The sequence below is a fragment of the Nomia melanderi genome, chromosome 11 (genome assembly GCF_051020985.1).
Source record: "Nomia melanderi isolate GNS246 chromosome 11, iyNomMela1, whole genome shotgun sequence".
NCBI lineage: Eukaryota > Metazoa > Arthropoda > Insecta > Hymenoptera > Halictidae > Nomia > Nomia melanderi.
The window spans coordinates 15,202,724-15,225,357 of record NC_135009.1 but is presented as its reverse complement, the minus strand read 5'-3'; the positions used below and the strand labels follow the sequence as shown (position 1 = coordinate 15,225,357).

The 22,634-nt window shown below is 40.1% G+C and overlaps 2 protein-coding genes and 1 long non-coding RNA gene across 3 annotated transcripts; 1 reads left to right on the top strand and 2 right to left on the bottom strand.

Moving 5' to 3' along the window:
• Positions 1 to 37: 37 nt before the first annotated feature.
• Positions 38 to 11,318, bottom strand: lama (phospholipase B domain containing lamina ancestor). Its single transcript, XM_031988434.2, has 7 exons — positions 11,124 to 11,318; positions 4,925 to 5,189; positions 2,266 to 2,415; positions 1,943 to 2,189; positions 1,568 to 1,815; positions 1,160 to 1,400; positions 38 to 916 (listed from the first exon to the last, which is right to left on the bottom strand). The coding sequence occupies exons 2-7, from the start codon at positions 5,032 to 5,034 to the stop codon at positions 266 to 268; spliced, it is 1,647 nt and encodes a 548-aa protein (XP_031844294.1). The 5' UTR covers positions 5,035 to 5,189; positions 11,124 to 11,318; the 3' UTR covers positions 38 to 265.
• A 3,391-nt stretch (positions 11,319 to 14,709) lies between these two features.
• On the bottom strand, positions 14,710 to 17,889 carry LOC143175080 (uncharacterized). The gene is made up of 4 exons (XR_012999710.1): positions 17,460 to 17,889; positions 16,970 to 17,033; positions 15,833 to 15,926; positions 14,710 to 15,203 (listed from the first exon to the last, which is right to left on the bottom strand). It is a non-coding gene; the product is annotated as an uncharacterized LOC143175080 (long non-coding RNA).
• On the top strand, positions 17,642 to 22,520 carry Tbh (tyramine beta hydroxylase). The gene is made up of 12 exons (XM_031988411.2): positions 17,642 to 17,795; positions 17,874 to 17,990; positions 18,067 to 18,504; positions 18,603 to 18,756; positions 19,079 to 19,225; positions 19,420 to 19,667; positions 19,749 to 19,902; positions 20,213 to 20,476; positions 20,844 to 21,074; positions 21,226 to 21,354; positions 21,686 to 21,860; positions 21,983 to 22,520. The coding sequence occupies exons 3-12, from the start codon at positions 18,350 to 18,352 to the stop codon at positions 22,123 to 22,125; spliced, it is 1,800 nt and encodes a 599-aa protein (XP_031844271.1). The 5' UTR covers positions 17,642 to 17,795; positions 17,874 to 17,990; positions 18,067 to 18,349; the 3' UTR covers positions 22,126 to 22,520.
• The last annotated feature ends 114 nt before the right edge of the window (positions 22,521 to 22,634 follow it).

Below are 22,634 nucleotides of genomic sequence, written 5' to 3'. Positions count from 1 at the left end.
ATATTAACATCTGATGGAAATGGAATAACAAAACAGGTCGTTACATTTTCCTTTATTTCATAAAATTCACCAAAGGTGGCTAAGAGCCAGCTTAACGACATAAAATACATATACAATGCCATTATTAAAAATTTCGCCTAAAAGAGATTATGATCCACTTACACGGAATAAACGGAACGTTATCATGGCTCGTTAGAATAAGTAAAAAGTATGCGACTTAAGAGTCGCGTGAATATACAATTTAGTAAAATAATGTTAGCGTTATTCAAACCCAAACCCATCTATGAGTGACGCTCTCGAAGTCGAAAGTGTCCGGGTGTCCTATGTGAGAAATATTAGGAAAGGTTTCGGACCATTTGAAAGGTGGTCGCGATTGCAATGTTGCCGGTCCCGAAAATGTCTCGAAAATTTCGAAGCCGTCGGCGTTCACGGCCAAGACTTTCGTGTCCACGATACCGTACGGTACCGGTTCGACCTCCAGATCGCCGCGATACGTTAGTTCCTTCAGTGGATCAACTTTTAAATTCAGATTATCGGCAGTGCAATCTTCCTGGCTGCACCCACGCATCATGTGTCGGAATTGCTCGAATGTGGTGACGTTCTCCTGCGCGCGCGCTAAACGGTCCCTCCACTCGTTCACATCCTTCTTGGCGGGACGTACGATCTCGTCGACGTTCTCAAAGTTTGATATACCGCTGTAGATTAGATAACCATTTTTCTTGAACTCCTCCGTATAGTTTATGGCGACTGTCAGACTTGGCAGCTGCTCCACCAACAATATAGTCGTGGAACGTGGCTCGAGGGTGATCCACTGGGCCGCGGAAGCACCTCCGTTTTGATGAGACATGGTTTCGAACCAAGACTGTCCGTCCGTTGCCAAACGATTCGCCGCCATTAATCTTGCGGATGACATTACCTGGAATATCATCGTTTTACATCAGTGATCCTATTATTAGCGCTAGGTTTACGGGGATTTATTGTACAGTGTATTCTATGGTTCCTACAGTTGACAGTCGCCTATTCAGATTTTGAAAATTATAAATTTAAGAATAGACAATTAGGAAACATTTACCAGATGTTTACAAAATTCAATGTGCCTCAAATTGACACGCTCCGTAAACCTAGTGTTAGGGACCTATACAATGATAATTAACCGTACATGATCTTTCGGAAACAAGAAGCTCCAGTTGCTATGATTTGTCGCTAACAGCGACGTCCCGGTTACAACCAATTCACGATTTTCGCCTCGCAGTAAATAAAATTCATCTTGGGACGACAGAGCTCCTGGATAAGATGACATCACTATCGACCGAGTAGGCGTTGATGCGGCAGTTTTTATACCTGGCAGTACATGGTAACCGAACGTGTATTTCTTCAAGAGTCTCAACATTTGCATGTATCTGTAAACAAATAATGTTAGATTCGAATATGGAACTGAATGAATTCTGTCCAGTAGTTTACATATACCCACGGTCGTCAACGTAATCCTTGCCGCATTCACGTACAAAGTGTATTAGTTGGTGTACCAATAAAACAAAGAAAATAGTGTACGATAAGGTATACTTACGACGAGGCGGTGTTATGACCAACCGCGATCAAGGGTTCCGAATTGTCTCGCGGTAAGGATTTTAGATAGATCATAGAGCTTAAAGGAACGTCTGATATGTTGAACGCCCGTTGAAAACCGGGCACGTCGGAGGCCAGGGCTAGCCAAAGGAAATCTTCAGACTCTAGTGATACCGAAACACGGCTCCTGCGGACAGCAAATTTCCAGCCAGCTTCTAAGCCATCTAATTGCGTGTAAAATAATCGTACCTGAAACAAACGGTTCAAATATATTTCATATACCTGCTTTACCGACTAATATTGTACCAACAGTTGATCGAGCAACTGGAATCCAATAAATCATGAATATTATTTTAATCATTCTGTCGTCACGTACCATATGCCAAAAAGGATCAGTGGATTCCAACAGCTCAGCGCGTTCACGAATAACTGCAGTATTGTCGCGAAGGTACCGCGTTAACTTCCGGCACTCGGCGACCTTCTTCTCGCATTCCGCCCGGACGGTATTGTACCAATGATGATGGATCAATTGCCAAGTGAGGCTGCCTTCCAGAAGACCAGCAGCGTAGGCCTGCACGGTGTCCGGGTATTTTGAAGACGTCTCAATTTCAATGAAGGACCATCTGAAATACCAGCTCTGTTATTCACAAGTTCCTTAAGTTACGTAATTTGTATTACTGCAACGATGATGTGAATTACCCATGCTCGAAAATTCCTGTTTTATAGTACGCCCGAGCTGCGTGCAATGGCACGGCGTTCAAATCGTTGCCTTGGCCCCAGAAGTCAATGCGGTACCCGCCCTTGTGATTCCATGACACCGTCGCTGAATAAGTGCCATCTTGTTCAACGCTGTGTAAACAAACAGAGCATTAAGAGTAATCTATGTTTCAGCGGTTCATCATCATTGTAATATTAGAAGTTTCAAGTTAACACTAGGTTTACAATTTTACATGAAATTTTCGCTATGTTTTCCAATAAAAAGATACTTTTATTTACAATTTATTTCATATCTCTAGGTTCATATATAAGACAATATTGTTATAGATATGCGTGCAAAATTTCAGCAAGATCAAATTGACGTATATTGGATTTTAGAAACATTATTTTGTAAATGTTTTGATTTTGATTGAATCACACTGACATGTACTACAATTACCTACTATCAAATCTCCAGTTCCCACAATCTGAATAAACGAGCATCGATTCTTTTAGGAATAATAGAATGAAGTGTACAATAAATGTCCGTAAACCTAATGTTAGTGCCACCCCGGTGTCTGACACCCAGGTTTACCTACAGCGCTCCGCGGAGTGCGAACTGGCGGAGCGATAATGGAACGAGCAAATAGGTTGCCGCGGACCACACACGAATTATAATAGGCTACGCACACAGGGATGACTGATGCGTTCCCGAGAGCAACAGGTCGCATTATCTTTTCGGCGAAACGGTGCCTCGCGACACTGTATACACGCGGAGTACAAGATAAACCTTTGAACAGAGCCGGCCGTGTTTGCCGGCCGACTCGCGCGATACATAAAACTCGGGCGAGAATTTGAGAAGCCAGACGTCGCGTCACTCGATACTCGAGCCGCGACCGGTCTCATCGAGATCGCCACCACGCTGGTAGGGTAGTTCCGGGTGAGATGGCTCGCAGGTCTCATAGACATTTGACAAATTTAATTTTTTCTTCCAAATTTGCCGACATATTGTACACGATAGCCTTATTGGATTACATGTTCCAGGTTGTTTGAAAATCTATCACTGTACAAGATTACTAATACAAAATTAGTGTACATATCTGTATGTAATAGGTGAAGACAAAACCTTGAACCTTGCACAGTGGTCTTTTAACCCCTTGCTCTATGATTTATTTTCCAACTGTGATCAATACAACTTTGTCAGTGATAATTTGTTGGAAAGAGATAAAAATTCTATGCATACTCTACATCTGTGTTTGCCCTAGGATATAATAACTGATAACGGAAGATTAATATTTAATTTGAATTCAAAGGAATTGAGTGGTATTTACGTTTGTTAAATTCTATTTGAAATGTTCACCACGAGTCTCACACGTTGTTGTAAGCCAAGGGGTTAACTGTTCTACTTATGTACCTATGTGCTTTCATAAATATATATTTTTCTGTATCAATGAAGTCTATGAGGCAATAGGTCTTCTGAAAATGTTGGCCATCCCTCTCAGACTTACTCTATTACCAACTGTAGCTTACTACTGTCTGAACAAAATCAACGACCTTCTATTGTTAATTAATTGACATTAACAGCATACGCGTCGGTGTACGTTTTTCCTGATACATAAGATTTAATTGACTTAATGAATTATGGATTCATATTATCCAGTTCGTTCAAGCAAAATGGTAAAACTTGTGACTGATGCCACTCGGAGGGGGGAGGCAGTCTTGGAAGGTCATTTGATGCTGTTCAGACTATAGCACACGCGTGGTACGCGTTGAATGTGTGATACGAGTATCGGAACGAGCGACGCACTATCATTTTCGACATCTTCTGATATCCGTTGCAGTTCCTGTTACTATGTACACGGTGACTTGCGGATTCAAGTGTACGTGGTGCATTCTGCTTGACATTGTGATAAGGTTTCTCCTAAAAATGATATGAAAGGTGTAGTACCTTTGTTTGTTGGATTGATGCAGAAACGTTGACGTTCTTTGGCAATGGCACCAAAGTTATGTAATAGATTAAGTGAATGTTTGAGTAACATTGCACCTTCAATGTTTTATATTAATATCCTACGTTTCTTAGCATCACTGAATGTGAGGAAACCGAGGAGTCACGATTATTTGATTACAACTAAATTAACTGCACGAGCTAACGTTACTCATTGACCTTCAGATGAGCAGAAATACGTTTCAGCTGGGAGTATTCAGCGCTCAAAGGGTTAACCCTTAGCAGTCCTATGTCGAGTCAGACCCGACATTCTATCTTATTGAAACCTCTACCTGTTTCAACAATTCTTTCTATATTTATTTGTGGTATCACAATTGTACCATTTAAAGGTAACATGATTGAAGTTTCAGTCACTGAAATTTCAGTCGTTGGAATGTGAATTACTGAAGTTCGAGTTACTGAAGTTTGAGTTTCTTCTATATTTATTTGTGGTATCACAATTGTACCATTTAAAGCTAACATTTCAATGACTCCCAAATATTCTTGAATAAATAAATGCGTCATATTAAGCTGTAATCGAATGAACGTCGACGTGAACCTCAAAGTGAGAAACCAACAGCACTTCTAAACCAACAAACTAAAAGACAAACGATGATTTATGCGTCGCTAGAGATGGAGGCATGACCGTAAGTATCCGTCATCGGTAAATGAGCTTACTGTCCAAACTCGCCGAGGATTATCGCTCCAATTCCCAGGAGGGCAACGGCGACGAGGATATAAGTGGAGATGCGTGTCTGCAGCCAGGAGGCTCCTACTACCTTCAGCATGGCTCATCGGTAAGCTATACACCTTGGTTACAAAGAGAGAAGAAAAGCTGGAAAGCAGGAATTTCGCGTTCTCAACCCATCGATTACAGAAGCCTGGTCTCTTCGGCCTGCTTAGGCGCTTCAATAGCCGCCGATATGCGCTTGTCCCCTGGTCACTGGAACAATTAAACGGACAACAATCAGTACACGTACAATATACCATCAGTAAATCAGTGCCGATCGATTTCTCGATAAGATACAACGAAATCCTTAACGCTAGAACTACCAATCAGTCAAATTGTCCGTATCTTTTCGTAGATACTACAAGATCTTTTCATAGATACATTTTAGGTATGATACTCAGACGTTAATTAGTTTTTAAGGAAAGCTTTTGAATTTTTACAATCATTTTAAAAGGAAATTTGGAATAAGTGATTATTACTGGTTCGACAGCTATAGCGTTAAAGATAATTTAAATAATTTCAATGATTCTTGATTCATTTTCGTTACTTTCGATCTCTTTCGTTACTTTCGATCTTAAGTTTACGTTAACGGTCTTGCTCCGAATTCGTCGATCGAAGGTTTCAATTCCAGTTGCGCTCGACCTCGACCATACCGCTGCTTCTCGACGGCAGTCGTTCTATCGCTCGTATTGGATCATCGAAAGAATCAAGGACGAGCTGCTCGATCGAGCGCGCGTATCAATGAAAAGTCGGCTCGATCGCGGTGGATAACGCCCGTTTTCCCATGAACCGCCCGCTCGATCGCTCGCGATTTACTTTCTAGAAATGATGAGTTAGAGAAATCGGGTCTATCGCCAACGGTTAGAGGCAACGCGCGAAGGTGAAGGTCGGTTCGTGTCGGGCCGGTGTTTGGCACTTGTGGTTGCACGCGGGAGACAGTAAATTGACGTTGGATCCATCGGATATGTCTATGAATCTATGAATCTATGAATCTATGAATCTACGAATCCATGAATCTACGAATCCATGAATCTATGAATCTATGAATCTATGAATCTATAAATCTATAAGTCTATGAATCTGTAAATCTATGAATCTGTAAAGCTATAAATCTGTAAATCTGTAAATCTGTAAATCTGTAAATCTATGAATCTATGAATTTGTGAATCTCTAAATCTATAAATCTCTAAATCTCTAAAGCTCTAAATCTCTAAATCTCTAAATCTCTAAATCTATAAATCTATAAATCTATAAATCTATAAATCTATAAACCTATAAATCTACAAATCTATAAAGCTATAAATCTCTAAATCTCTAAATCTCTAAATCTCTAAATCTATAAATCTATAAATCTATAAATCTATAAATCCATAAATCCATAAATCCATATATCTATTCTACAATTAGTGAAATTATAGTGACAACCATATACACCTACATATACATTGTAACAAAATTATTAACGTAATTAACAACTGCAACTAGAAATCTAAGCGAGGATACATTTCAGATATATTTCAGCGAGATCTACAGAAAGTGTCGCAGATAAATCCCCGTATCCATCGTTGGTTCCCATTGGTACGTAACAACAGTAATCAACCGACTCAACTGTCTTTAACCCAGAGACATTCGAGGAAGAATTACATTTTCCTCTGTCTCCAGATTCTCGTTTCAAGAATATCCCGTCGAATATTTCCCTCGATAATTGGAGGAAGCCGTCGACTGTAACTTGGCACGCTCGAAAACAATTCCCCCGGAATAACATTCTCGAGCTGCGAAAATAATTGCGCGACTCGAGACACGGAAAGGGACTCTCGGGCGGTCTTTTGAAACAGACGAACAGCGAAATGTCGAGAAGACGAAGGTCAAGGCCCGTACAATTGCAAGTTCTGCGCCGATACGTGCGATTAGACGTGATTAGCTCCTTCAATTATCGGCTACATATTCATCGACGACAAATTGCGCAACTGCGCGCCAGTTACGACGTGTTAATTTGCAAAATTGTTACTAACTGCGCTTTTAGAGTCCACGGGTTTATACATATGTATGCCTGATTATACGGGACACGCTAACAGATATATTTCTGTGCATTATCGCAAGATTTCATCATACGATCTCAGAAAAATAGAAAATCAGTCAACATTCCTTAGCCAGTAATCTCATTAAATCGAAATCAGAGATTCTATATTGATAAAACATTATTTAGAATTAGCTGTGAACGTAATCAACGATAAAACTCTATCTTAACATTCGTACGAATCAATTAACAAGTAAATTCTTCTCGATTCATTACAATTCTAATTGTACGTGTTTTATAATCATTCCATTCGATTACGTGTAATCAATGTCAATACTAGTTAATATAAATCTAACAATTATCGTCGTTATCGTTCTTACGGTGAAAAGATTGATAAATAAAGAACTCGCACAGTCATTAGCAGTAGAATGAATCATGCGTTTCCACAAACTGTTTGCTTTCCTCGAATAGTGTCTATCTCTGTGCACTCCGCGGTGCAACTTGCACATGTGCAGTGAAAACTTACAATTCAATATTGAATTTCATAAAATAGTTCTCTCTGTTAGTTTAACCCTTTGCACTCCAGAAGTTTTTCACAGGAAATATCCAATTTCTCTGTGGAAACTCCAACAGTGTTTGAGATTTCTATTGATTTACAATTCAGTTTACCTATTGCTAAATCGGTTTCTATAATAATAAGTTCTACAGTGTGAAATCTGGCGAGTGAGAGTCACCTCTCGAGTGCAAAGGGTTAATCCTCGAGCCTGTTCCACGGAACCTGTGCCCCGTTCGCTGTTCACCGGTGGTTCCCCCCGCGGTTCTCGTTACATCGGCGCAAGTGCGTTGCACTTCTGCAAATTCATATCGGACGTGTCGTCCCTTGATGCCGCAAGACTGTGGAATAGTATTTTTAGGTCGCCGCCGGACACATTATACCCGGTTCTATTCTAGTTCCTCCGAGAGGGCAGATTAACCCTTCTCGCTCGACATTTTCCATTGTAAATGAAAATGTTCAATGTTCCCTGCCAGGATATCGATAATACTTTTTATTACTATCCTGTGTTATCTTATCCCTCCGTGTAACTTTGTAGTCACATATCAATATATTGGCATCTTGTTAATTTATTCCATTTTGCAACGGAAACCGGCGAATAAAATGGGGCAATCCGTTAACTGTAACTTTTATACGCTCAGGCGTGAAAGTTTAACGTCATTGTAACTTGAAAGTTATAAAATATATTCCACATATGAACACAAATTATCAATGTATTCAATACTTTCAATAATTTCATCAAAGGAATATGTTTTATAACTTTATATAAATATATTCTTCAATGTACGTTACGGTTTCCTTGCGAGTTTCACAAAATATTTCTATCTCATCGGAAAGTTAAAATATTTCCAGTGAAAAACTGCAGAATGCAAAGGGTTAATGACCGAGTAGTTGCGTTCATCACGCTCGATATATAAATTAGGCGAGGATTAAATCGTTGACAAGATAACGTCAATCGAAACGACAGGTTTTCCTCGTTCCGCAATTACCGATATCAAAGTGTTTACATACTGTTTCATAAGTAATTACTCTATAAATATTCTATTTAAATACTAATTATTAAAGAATAAAAGTGCTTCACTCGCTTTCCTACAAAGCATCTCAGTCAGCGAAGCGTTATACATTAAATCACACGATTTTGCGTCGAATCGAACGGAGGGTCACATCTTAATTGCAGAGGGTTAATAAGTCGATCAATGTTTCCACCGTCGACGGAAAGCCGGGAGATCGATAAGAAAAATCGCGTAAACACCGGGAATACCGAGAGAATTCTTGTTGCTCCTATTCGAATGCTCCTCCCAGTTATTCATCGGCCGATGAATTATCTCGCGGCGCTTAATTATGCGCATCGGTGACACGCGTGCGACCGGATTGAATAATTCCCGTAAAAATAATCGTTGGAACGGCAGAAAAAAAAACTGGTTCGGTGTAGCAGAAATTGCGCGATAGATCTCGGGCGTGCGCACGATACGCGTGTGCGTCTATTGCCAGTTGATTAGCAATTACAAGCGTCGGCGCGCTTATAAATTTAAATTTCACCGTTCCAGCGGGCTTCCCGGCGAATCGGTGCATTTTCCGCGTGCACCGTGTCCTGTTATCGTCCTGCCGGCAATTACGGTGCCATCGTCTGTCGGCCCGGTAGAAAATAATCGGCCGTATTCAAATGCCCCGGTGTTTGTCGGACATTTCTCCTTGTTACGATAACGCCTGTAGTGCGACGCGATTAGTACACGAACACAAACGTGTAGAACTTTCATTGAATCCGACGAGGGGAGGCTAATACCTTTGACACTGGAACTACCGAGCATTTAATACGATTAATATGCAATTCCTATAAAAATTGTGACAATAGATTATTCTCAGTTCTTTCAGACATTCGTTATAGTACTCTAGTGAAACTATTTTCAAAATCATTTCGAATATTCAATGCTTCGAAGATATCAATAATTGTTGAACAAAAAAATTGGAACCAGTCATTTCGACTGGTACGGTAGTTCTAGTGTTAACACGCGGGATCGTTATCTCGTGGCTGCTGAATATTCCTGTTGGAAATGCATCACGCGGTCTAGCTTCCAGTCCAAACATATCTGTCTTCTAATCACTAAGTATTAATATTCAACGTGTCAAACAAGATTGAAAAACGGAGCGCTTTGCACTCGGAAGCTTTGCTCGCCTTCTATAGGCGACACTCTTTGAAACCGACTAACAAGAATGCATACGTTAACTAAGAAACGTATTTGATCTGAATATTCCACATACCGATGTGTTGCACAGCTTAATCCTTCTTACTCGACAATATATCTTGTTGAGCATAGTACTAGTTTTGAGAAATATTTATACTACCCTTCATAATCAGGATAAAGAAGTCTTACATAAGTTGAGATAAAGCTATTTCTTTTAGTATTCCACGTGTCCGTACCAGGTAATTGGGGACAGTGACTGAATGTCACCTCTAGAGTGCACAGAATTACCATTATAGATAAAACTTCATAACTCCGAGATAGCAGATCATGTGGTAACGTGAAGTCACCTCTACATTGTGAAGGACTAATATTATAAATAAGACTTCATGATTTCGCTATATCGAATCGAGCAACAGAAAGTCACCTCTAGCCCTAGTCGCTCCAAGAATATCATAGTTATTTAATTCGTTACACAATTCTTTTCAACCGGGAAATTCAGTGGTGAACACTGGATGAATATGCATACAATACATTATCGAAACATAGGAGATTGATTCATACGTATTCGAACGTTGCAATTGTTTTCGATGTACCCTCGTTTAGCAGTGAGATTGCCGGTTGCAGCGATAAGGGCTAGGTTGCGAGAGATCAACCTCTTGCTCTGGAAACGAGTTCAGAGTTCAATTTGTTTTTACCTATTCCACGCGGGTATGTACTCTACTTTTGTACAGAGTGATACGTTTCATTGAAGTTCATCTAACTGAGTGGTCAGTCCATTATTTGTAATATAGAAGTGTTTTCAAATAATTATCGTTTAATTGAGTGAACTATAGTAATTCGATTTAGTTTGGGGTCACTGTCCTATGGTATTCAACTGTTAACATTACATATACGATTTTCTAATTGTCCTAAATCAAGCGTCTTTAGTAGAAATAATTAAACAGCAGTGATAGTCTGATGACTAGGGAACAATGATCAGTCAAATGAATCATTCTACGTGTTCTTACCACTAAGGAAAGATTACATATACGATTTTCTAATTGTCCTAAATCAAGCGTCTTTGGTAGAAATAATTGAACAGCAGTGATAGTCTGATGACCAAGGAACAATGATCAGCCAAATGAATCATTTGACGTGTTCTTATCGAAGAGAAATTAGATATACGATTTTCTAATTGTAAATCCCAAATTAAGCGTCTCTAGTGGAAATAATTGAACCGCGGTGATCGTCTGATGACCAGGGTACAATGATCGACCGAGTGGATCGCTCGGCACGTCCTTGCCACAAGGGAAACGCTTCTAATCTGGCGCGTGCACGGCACGAGGAGCACATGCGCGTGTTTCGTCGGATGATCGACGGACGGGACGCGAATCCGTTCCTATGGCTACACTCACCGTGGGCGATGAAGTGTCTGTATTGAAGCGCGTCGTACACGGGTAGATGATCGGTCATTCGTACGGAGATTACATTCCTTTCACGTGCTTTTTTGCCGCGACTTTACGACGTGGACCAGTTGCTCCGACACTGAAGTCCAAGCGCGAGCACTCGCTGATTCCCGACTGCCACGCCGATCGCGACCGTGGCTCGTCCGGCGTGTTCCCGGCCGGTCACATGTTCCCTTTCCACCGCCAGCTCGCCAACTGGCGTCGTCGTCCTTTGCCGTGACGTCACCAACGCCAGACGTACCGTGCACGCTCCGCCGTCGTGTCGTGTCGTCGTGCCGCCGCAGTCTGCTTCCAAGCATCATCGACGCGTCGTCCAAAGTTCCCTGTTAGCGAATCGAGATTAAACACTTGTCTTGTAACGCGGAGATTTTCAATGTGAAACAGATAGAAGTATTACTTGATTCAGACAATGTCAAAGAAAATATTATTTTGTAATTATTACACTTGAGAGCGAACTTAGGAAAGAAGTCATAGGACAAGGGGTTAACATTTGAATGAGAATGATGAGCCTTACTGGCGCTTGGATCTGCAGAGAATATGATTCTGTCAGTTATTTTATAAATCTTTAGCGTTCTTTTATAATAATAGTGTCCACAATGTTGTGACGAAATGAAATAGAAAACATTGCCAATCCCTTCATCCCTTGCTCTATGAATTATTCGTCCCCTGTCATCGACGCGATCAAGTACCTTCCTTTTACTGTGTATAATTGATTCTTGCTAGTTACCTCTACTCGCAGAGAAATGATGATTGCATTCGTATCCTTCCCATCCTTCGTCCACTGTCTACCCCTGCAAAATTCAATGTCACGTTACTCTCGATGCAGCGCTATACATGCGACGTTACCAGATATTCACAAGCAGATGAAAAAATCAGCTCAACGAGACAACCGCCGGCATCGTAGTTCTTCAAGAAGACGATGGTTGTCGTTCTTAATTAGTTCTAATTGAATGTAATTGAAAATTTTAACCGCTCGGTTAACCGTGGCCGCGTAAAGCTGGAATGCATTTTGTTTAATGAAATCGAGGGAAAAGAAGGAGGAAAACCTCGATAATTCATGATCCGTCAAGTCGAGACTAGAACACTCTTGGGAACGAATTAATTATCACTATGCTAATGAAGGGTAATATAGCGTTGAATGGAAAAATGAACGGTCCACGCCCAGAACATCTACAGAAAGAAATCACCGATGCAATAACTCCTACCTATCAAGATCGACTCTATCCGGTGACGTAAGAGTCCTACGTCGCGAGTCTTGCACTTGCACGCATCATTGTTGGACTCCTTGCTCCTGTTCTCTGTCTTCTTTAATCTCGTGTGCGTTGTGGATCATTGTTGCGTGCCACTGCGAACCAAAGATAAATTACTGTTAGGAACAGCTGTTAGAGAGTTATTACTATTCGAATTTCTATTAGAATCACTATTAGAAGTCACAATGGTGCAATAAACAAAGTACAGCGTGAACCGAGTTTCTATTTTTAGCTGTTGAGCTGAATAAACTAAATTATATATTAACCCTTTGCACTCGAGAGTATTTTTCTCAACAAATATTCATTCTGATGAAATATCAATGGTATTTTTCACAACTAGTATACAGAAATACCTTGGATAAATTAAGTGAAGGAACTATTTTATTTCAATGTTCCATGTGTTGATAAATTGTAAAAAATTTAATATTGAATTTTAAGTTTTATCATTTTATTGGGTTAAATAAAAATGGCGACTGAAAGGCGCTTCTCGAGTGCAAAGGGTTAACATATATTAATTTCTAATGCTAATCTACGTTAATTTTTAATTTTTTTTCAATTTCCATTTTGTCCAAGCATGATCCGAATTTTTATTGATATATATATATATATATATATATATATATATCATATATATTATATATCACTACAATAAAAATTCTTACATATATATATTATATATCACTACAATAGAAATTCGGATCATGCTCGTACAAAACGAAACAGCAAACATCAAAGCAAAGTTAACATTCATGTAACGACAAGATGTTTTCGAAGCACTCAAGAATGCACTCGAGACACTTACGAATCGGTCCAATAACATACGCGCGAGAAGTCGTCAACTTTTTGTCGACCGTTGACCATACTCGAACTTTGCCTCGTGAAACTCTATCTTCCTCCAGTCGCGCGATTATCGCTCCCGTAAAGAGTTATCTGTCCCAGCCGTTCCAAGCGAGTCCTATAAGTCAATCGTACAGTTGCTATCAACAATTAGCAATTACAATAATAAACGTGTACCCTTGATACTAATTTTGGCACAGACGGTAACCACTGGCCAACGTTGAGCATTCAGTTTGATCTACTTCTCCTCGTGCTCAGCTAGTATCACTGATCAGTGCACACCAGATTTTTATGTAAACAAACGTTTCGACAGCTGGAAAACAAAATCACGTTAAAAAATGATTTTACTATGTTCAGTAAACGCTTTACAAACTATCAAAGCGTGGTAACACTCTTTTTCCACACTCTGCACCTCATTTCATTTATGTGTTTGAATTTATAAAATAAACACTCATTTACTACGGTGAAATTACAGCTATGGTAATAACCTGATTTCTTTAGATGGCATTTTTTAACACTAGAACTAGACGTATGAAAATGATTTCAATTTTGCCATTATTAAGATGATCAAGATTCCATAAGAAATTTCAAACTAAATTCCTGTATTTCAGGTGCAGCTCCTTGAATTTTAAGAAATCTGTTTCTCTAATTTTCATAACAGATTATAAATAGTTCTGTCTCATTGTTCAGTAGTTCCAGAGTTAAGGGTTCGCATCGCGACGCTACCTTCCCCCAGACTTTACCTCGTCGCCACCGATCAGTCGCGAGATAGACGATTTCGCGTAACACAACGACCAGATAAGACAAGCGATTTTCAATGAGTCATCGTCCGCGACGGCGCTTCTAGTAACGTCTTCTATCGGTTTAATAATGCAATCGCTCAACGTAAGCGCCGTGACGCCTGCGGACAGACGTTTACGGATCAATTAAAATTTTCGATCAAGATCAATTCGCCGATACGTTCCAGATGCGTTTCTTTTTGTCGGTCGACCGCGCGAATCAATTCCGAACGGTGCATTACGCGCCATGGAAAATCCACAAAAAAGCGAGCGAATGAAAATTTCATTGAATTAAATTTAATACGTTGAATGCACAATTTCTCATAGTAAAATAGACAAAATGGAAACAGTGTAATATCAAATTATTTCACTGAATCATTAGATAGCATTATTTGTAATATAAAAATCTTTGCAAATAATGATGGTAATTGAATTATAATTCGATTTGGCCGGGGATTACCGGTGATCACGGCATTCAACGTGCTAATTAAATTTAATGAAAATTGCCTCCGTTGCAACGTGTTAATTAAATTTAATGAAAATCGCGTCCTCTCCCTTGCAAGGGTCAGTATTGCTCGAGGACACCCGTTTATTGCACTCTCTGAGCGTCTCGTTTTTTACCAGTCGTTTTTCAGCTCACGGTAAAGTCATCAAAGAACAGCGTTTCTGTTCGATATGTGAATCGCCTTTAACACTAAAACTACCGAGCACTTCAATTGACTTTTGAAAATTTCGCTACAGAAACTCCAAGAGTGCATCTGTTCAGACTTTCATTGATTTACAATTGAATCCGCATGGTGCTGAATGAATTTCTTTAATAATTTCTCAGAGAAACATTTGTTGCCTTTCTAATAATTGCGAAAAGAAGACATCGGGCATGGGTCATTTGACCCCTCTGGTAGTTTTAGTGTTAATACGTATTAATGAATATATACTTGGTTCAGACTCTGTTGTATTTATTTCGCAAATAAATATTCAGCAGATAGCGTCAAACTGTTGCCGAGGAATGCATATGTATTTCGCAATTTCCAACTATCCTCTCGCGGTGTTGCGCAACCGACGGCAAACTCGCGCCGGGCGAACGATAAACGTGGATGTGTGTACCACAGTGTTCGGGGCAATTAAGTGTATCGTCTCCTTCAATGAGTCCGCTAGAAGCTGAACTGATCGGCGCCATGGGACATGAAACAGAAATTGTTGATAGTACTGTGTTACTTATTATACTCTGTACTGGTTATTGTATTATTAACCCTTTGCACTCTATTTAATTAGTTCCTCCCACAAGCAATTTATTCCATCTTATTCCAAATTGCATTAGAAAGTTCATTTAAAATGAAGGAAAACCTAAGCATGAATTTTCTACCTCAGAAGTTAGTAAGAGAAGGGACACTAATAGAATGAGTTAACAGTGTCTTATGTAACCAATTACTGCATTGTACATGGATAATTCTATAAAAATTGTTCAAATAAAAGAGATAAAAATAGCAGTAAATATTACGTTAATCATGAATAAATAAAAACTACATCGGTTATCTCATTGATGCCTGTATGGTAGGATGCAACAGGTGATTCTGTCCCATCGCATATCGTAGACAATGCACCTGCAGCTTAATTGCAGTCTGCACGAGTTGGAAGACCATCCGGAAGTCAAGGCCTCGGACGGGAACGTTTACCCGATTGTCGGTACGTTCCTGAATCTGTAGGAGCAACCGGACGGCCGTGTCTCGCACGACCGGCCCCTGGCTACCAAGGGCATCGATGCATTCATTGATCCTAAAGGGTCGATGCTTACCCAACTCTTCTTTTTCTCCAAGAAAGGGCAGCCGAACAATGAGTTACCGCCGCCGGCATAGGACTAGCGGTCCAACCGTTGCTTCCAGGAAAATCTGAAACGTACAGGGTGCAAGATAAGCTGACAGTAACAATATGTATTCTAACATGTGAAATATAAATAAAAAATAAATAATATATCCTATGTATTACAAAGTATATAATTTATATTAACCCCTTACCTACAATCTTTCTATAATCTAATAATATTCTATTCTATAAAATAATTTCTTTCTATAATCTATGCAACTACTTTATCGTTAATAATTTATTAGGAAACAAATTTGGACGTTTATTCTGTCTACGTTTACTCCAAAGGTTAGTCATTGATAATAGAAAAGTGATAATTTATGTTTTGAGAAAATGAGTAATACCAGGTTTCTCAAATTCAGTTTAAAATTGATAAAATTGATCTTATATTCTTGCATTGCAAAGAAGAGATGAGGATTCCTGGATGAAGTTCCTGAACTTCCTAAACTTAGAGATTGCTTAACACGTTGAATGCCATGGGGGTCACCCGTGTATTATATAAATAAATAATGCTAGATAACGCGGTGACTTTCAGCAAGACAAACCTGCGACAACAACGCAATTCAATGAAATAATTTATTATTGCATCTTTCTCATTTCACACTTTAACATCGTGTGGTAATTCAACGTGTCAACATGAAAATCACACCTGACAATTCAAAGTACGATTTAATCTTGAGATCGTATTTAACACGTCCAACCGTTATCTTCCTCTTCTTTTTAAATCAATATTGGTGCTCGCCAGGTGTTCCTTTTCTTGAGAACTAGTCCATTGCTTTTAAGGCACTCGAAACGAAGGGAATTAATGCTGGCTTCTTACCAACCAGTTCTTAATCGATTTCTTCATTCAATTTTCCAAATAATATGTAAAATGGTAAAGAATAAACAAACTGATCTATTAAAGGGAATTAATCTCAATCGTCTTATTACCAACCGGTTCTGAACCGTTTTCTTCATTCAATTTTCCGAATAATATGTGAAAGAATGATAAAACATAAACAAACTTATCTATTAAAATCTATTAAAAAAAACTTTAAAACTTATCTATTAAAACGTGGATTTAAATAACCTTCGATATTTCCGTAGCAACAGGAACGCTTAAAGGGAGCATCGACCACGTGGTCCAAGGGAACCTGTGAAAACGAGAACGCTGTGTTAACGGTCGAATCGATTCCGAAACGAGGGCCACGTGACCGGGGTTATTCGTGACCGTTAAACGAGGCTCGCGTCATGAAAATTCTGCTCGCAATAACTGCCGTGGAATTTCTTGATTGCGGCTCGGACGGCGAGGCACGCGCCGCGAATGGAATGCAATATGCGCCCCCTGGTATTCGATTATCAAGGAAATTTCTAGATGTCTCAGCGTTTCTTCATTTTCCTTCGCGCGGCCGCCGGCCGTGCTGACGACGCGAAAACCCGGAAAGTCACGATCGCACTCGAACCCGTTGCGTAAACGATAACGCGTCAGAAAAAAACGAGATCCGCTTGTCACGGAGATACGCGATCGATCGTAAATTACGTTATCTGCATTGAATCGTGACGTCCTCCGTCATACTCACTTCCAAATCATTTCTCACCGACGGTATCGTTCCTGTTCCGATCGTTTCGATGATCGGATTCCACGGAAATCGATGCCGCCCTCGAACGAAATTGCAAATTTTATCTCGCTAATCGAACCTGACTCTCGATTATTGGATATTGATAATCTCGCTAATCGAGTCCAGGCGGAATTACCGATCGATGGCTCGGATTCGAATGATTAAACTGTCGCGGACTGAGACGATTATATTAAGCGAATTTCCGTTGGAATTAGATTCCCACGTGCGTGCGGTCGTTGCACGCAGAAGATACTTTCTAACCTCTAATTTTTACTGTGTACGATGTTGTTATTGCATGTAGGTAATCTTGTTTATTTCCTATTAAGCTCCCAATTTAGATAAATATCCGTTTTCGGTTGTACGTTTGTTTTACAGTACGAATATTGTCACGAGAGGGTTACCACTGCGCATGCGCAGTGAGCCTCGAGTCTCCCTAGAATGTCTTCGTCTTAAACGTGAAACATCTGATGTTTTAAAGCTTGGAACAACGCAGTAAGCTTTCGTGTGCTTTCTATAGTCTTCAATAATTCTTAATGTTCATTTATTAATCATTAAACTTCTTTGTTAGCGCATGTTTAGTTTTCTAAAGAGTGAGCAACGGTTAGAGCGCAGGAATGCGTACTCTACGCATGCGCGCCGCAAGGAAACGGCGGCAAACCGCCGCCGTACGAAATTTCCAGCCGTCCAATCCATCCTGGTGCTCTCAGTGGAAGTCAACAGCAGAAGGGTGAAACATCCCATGATCAGTGAAGGGGCTCACCACTTTGAAGTGACTCGACTGCTGAATAGATGTTCACTGTTATCATTTAATTTAAAGGATTTATGAAACGCCTGGCTTTTCATATTTAACAATGTTACTGGCAACGAAGCAACTGGTTTTATTTACTGTTTTAAGCATCGGTTCTTGTTTGCCCTGGCACAAGCATCAGCAACATGAAGAAAAGGATCTGTACAAAACTGGTGTCCATACTATTCCTCTTGGATCAGAAGCCACTTTTCATTGGAGGTGCTGTATTTGTTTATTTAGAGTGAAAAATATGTTTGTTATGTATTTATGGTAAAAGAGAGAAGTTTCCATTGAGTTTCACGGTTAAAAACTTGCAGGGTTGATTTTATGAGTGAGCTGATAGTCGCAGAGGTTCACTACATAGGCGTGGACAACACCTGGTTCGCCATTGGCTTCTCAAACTATGGGGAACTGAAGCCTGCTGATTACTGCATCTTGTGGACCGATTGGCATCGTCAGACTCAATTACAGGTACTCGTTGTCGTCTAATTAACACGTTGAATGCCATGGGTCACCGGTGACCCCCAAGCAAATCGAATTACTATAATTCGCAAACATTTCTATATTATAAATAATGCTCCCCTTTGCGGCGACATTCAGTTTGATGAACGTGCAATGATAATAATCCAATTCCAAAATTCAAAGTATTTTGCTCTATAAAATCGTGCGGCGTTCAAAGTGTCAATTAAATTACACCGACTAACTGTACAATGTACAAGTCACTGTCTGAGTTTATATACTTTTGTAATTGTAATCGTTCTTGTAACATGTAAGACTGTAAACGATTTTCCAGGACGCGTGGGCGGATGAGGAAGGCAAGTTGAACTTGGACGCGCTGCAGGACTGTGAAGATTTCGCATGGAGAAGGAGGGGGAATGTTACCAAGTTCACTTTCTCGAGGAAATTCGACACTTGCGACGAGAACGACTACATCATGGAGGCAATTGAGAGAATTTACATAATTTACTATTAAACGTGCCTAGTCAAATGACCTCTAAATCTGTTTCTGGATTTTCTTTTGCTGAATGTTATGTCAATGTTTATATTACCCAATTATCTCTTCAGTCAGTCGCAGAAAATTTATTGGGCCATCTATTTGCCTTTATTTATTGTTAATTGTAATTCTCTTTTCAGAGAGGTACCACGCATTTGGTGTGGCTGAGGGGTCTCGGTCCACTGTCGTCTCTGGCTGGTCTTCAGATCTCGGACGCCGAGACTTCCGGTATGACTCGGACGGAATTGATCAGGGTGCAGCACAAGAAACCGAGCTTCCCTTCCAACGCGTGGCAGTTGGAGATGCTGGCCAGCCAAGTAAAAGTGCCGAACAAGGAGACCACTTATTGGTGCCGCGTACAGAAGCTACCGCCAGCTTTATCTCAGAAGTAAACCCGATACGATTCTTCTACAAGAAAGACCATATAAATTGGCAATCGCGATTGATCTGCGTTCCAACACGTCTGCAGGCACCATATCCTTCAATTTGGCCCAGTGATACAACCAGGAAACGAGCATTTGGTGCACCACATGGAAGTTTTCCACTGTGCCGGGTCTGCGAACCTTGAAGTCCCCATGTACGATGGCCCCTGCGATGCACCTGACAGGCCAGAGAAAACCCAAGTAGATTTCCTTTCAACTTCAAAATATTATCAACATACAACACTGAAACTACTGAGTAGTTCAATTGACTTTTTTTAAATTAGTTAGACTACATTGAATAATTATACAGTTTTCTACTAGTTCTAAGAGAAGTTTACTAAGAGTGCAAGATACAACACTAAAACTACCGAGTAGTTCAATTGACTTTTTTTAAATTAGACTATATTAAATAATTATATAGTTTTTTGCTAGTTCTAAGAGAAGTTTACTAAGAGTGCATTAATTGAGATAAGAGGATTAACCATGTCATTCGCTGCTTTCTTCCTGTCAGATCTGCAAAAAGGTGTTAGCAGCGTGGGCAATGGGAGCGGACGCCTTCGTTTATCCCCAGGAAGTCGGACTGTCCATCGGCGGAAAGGACTTCAATTCCTACGTGATGCTGGAGGTCCATTACAACAATCCCGAGCTCGAGGACGGGAAAATCGATTCCTCCGGGATTCGTTTCATTCTCACGAAGAGTTTGCGGAAGTACGACGCCGGCGTGATCGAGTTGGGTTTAGAGTATACGGATAAAATGGCGATACCACCGAAACAAGTATTGCACTGTCGACCACGCCAATGGTTCCTTAACCCTTAGCAACCCGGTATATTTTTACTAAATTGACCGGCACTGTCCAAGCATGCCACTGAAAGTATTCAATAATATATTTAAAGAAATATATTTATATATTTTGAAAAAATAGGCAACTTCTCGTTATTAGAAAGACAATTTCCAAAATGAAATAAATTTGAAGATCTACTGAGTTGTTAAGGGTTAATACTGTAAAATACAGGATGTCACAAGAAACTGTTACCACACTTTATTAGCTGATAAAACGGTCGATTCTTTTTCGTTTTTCAAAGTGTGGCGACGTTTCTTTGCGACACCCTGTACTTTATATAATATTCCACGACTGCTGCAGGAAGCTTTCACTTTATCTGGACACTGTATACAAGAGTGTACCGGGGTTGGCATCCCGCAACGCGGGATTCACATCTTCGCGTCGCAACTTCACACGCACTTGACAGGGACCAAAGTGATCACACGGCACATTAGGGACGGAGAGGAATTACCGCCGTTGAATTACGACAATCATTATTCCACTCATTTCCAAGAGATTCGACTGCTGCCGAAACCAGTCACGATCTTGCCTGTAAAGATTTTCTATGCAATATAACGTATAACATATTGTATAGAAAATTGTATATTTACTATAATGTATTGTTATTCTATTCAATAAGAATATTCCATTGCTTCTAACTCATATCTGTAATTCAAAACGAATCTTTCCAAATTGATTGCAGGGCGATTCGTTGATAACAACCTGCACGTACAAGACAATGGAAAGAGAGAATGTCACTCTAGGTGGTTTCGCGATTTCCGACGAGATGTGCGTGAACTACATTCATTACTACCCTAACGCTCGGTTAGAGGTAATTCAATGACAACCGTCAGTTTCAGCCCTTATAGCCCTTTGCACTCGAGAGGTGACTCACCACCTGATTTCACACTGTGAAACTATAAAATTTGATATTTAATATTATACCTTACATCAACTTGAGAAATATTGAAACAAAATAGCTTTGTTCTTCAATGTACGTTACGATTTCTTTGCTTCACGAAATATTTCTATTTCATCAGAAAGTTAAAATATTTCCAGTGAAAAACTTCTGAGTGCAAAGGGTTAGTAGCTTCGATTAGCTCGAACGCGCTAGTTATCTTTTAAACGAGGTTGTGTTAATGTTTCCCTTGAAATCTCTCCAGGTTTGCAAAAGCGCCATAAGCGACGACGCTCTGAGGACCTACTTCCGTTATATGAGAGAGTGGGAGAGCCAGCCAACCAGCAACGAAAAGGGAATCTCGTCGAACTATAAGAGCATCCAGTGGACCAAGGTTCGCGTGCAGGCTCTGCACGACCTCTACGAGGCAGCACCGTTAGGTTGTCCAATTCGCTAATGTACTCTCGTTTGAAATACTGTAACATTCCTGCACGCTGGTTCTCTGCGAAGACGATATACGCTATACGTTCGCATCGGTGTTTCTTACGATAATTTTCATTAGGAATGCAATGCAATGGATCGGACGGATCTCGACTTCCGGGACTATGGGACAACATAGCAGCTACACCGGTTAAGCTTCCTGTGCCTCCGCCAGCTCGAAGTTGCCCCGACTCGTTGAAGCAGGAAACGGCCGACTATGATTAAATCCTCGTCGAATCTCCATTACGAAACGTTAACGTTAGATTTACGGAACCCGTCAGTGCGACGGATATCGAAATTTTTAAACATTATTTAGGAACAGTTTAATTTTGATTCGTGCAATTGTGCGAATACGCATTGTAATACTCTGGTTTTGAAGTTATTTTCGTGATCTATATAAACGAACAGCTTTCTAAGAACAATGGAATAAAATGTAGAATAAATCTAGTGTTAACGAAGACGCTGTCCGGGAATAAATGTTAAATTTCGAAAATTTCATCGTCAACCGTTAATCTTGAGCAGCAGGTTTTTCAGTCTGATTTGTTGATGAAATCTCAATGGAACTGTAACGCTGCAGGAATGTCTAATGTAAATTCCTCGCTAAATAAAATAAGGGCACGTTACTGGAAACGTTTTCCATGTGTTTATTGCCTGTATTCCTCCTGGCGGCAGCATTGATAGAATAACAAGTCCCTTTCTTTTCCGTTGGTGACAAGTAAAACAACAATCACGTG

Excerpts from the sequence above, each read along its gene's own strand:
- lama (XM_031988434.2), bottom strand. The coding sequence starts at position 5,034 with ATGCTGAAGGTAGTAGGAGCCTCCTGGCTGCAGACACGCATCTCCACT. Across the intron at positions 1,816-1,942 it reads CTGATCCTTTTTGGCATATG|GTACGATTATTTTACACGCA; the intron begins GTACGTGACGAC and ends CGTTTGTTTCAG. Across the intron at positions 917-1,159 it reads TCTTGTTTCCGAAAGATCAT|GTAATGTCATCCGCAAGATT; the intron begins GTACGGTTAATT and ends ATGATATTCCAG.
- Tbh (XM_031988411.2), top strand. The coding sequence starts at position 18,350 with ATGTTACTGGCAACGAAGCAACTGGTTTTATTTACTGTTTTAAGCATC. Across the intron at positions 19,903-20,212 it reads ACAGGCCAGAGAAAACCCAA|ATCTGCAAAAAGGTGTTAGC; the intron begins GTAGATTTCCTT and ends TCTTCCTGTCAG. Across the intron at positions 20,477-20,843 it reads TGGCGATACCACCGAAACAA|GAAGCTTTCACTTTATCTGG; the intron begins GTATTGCACTGT and ends CGACTGCTGCAG.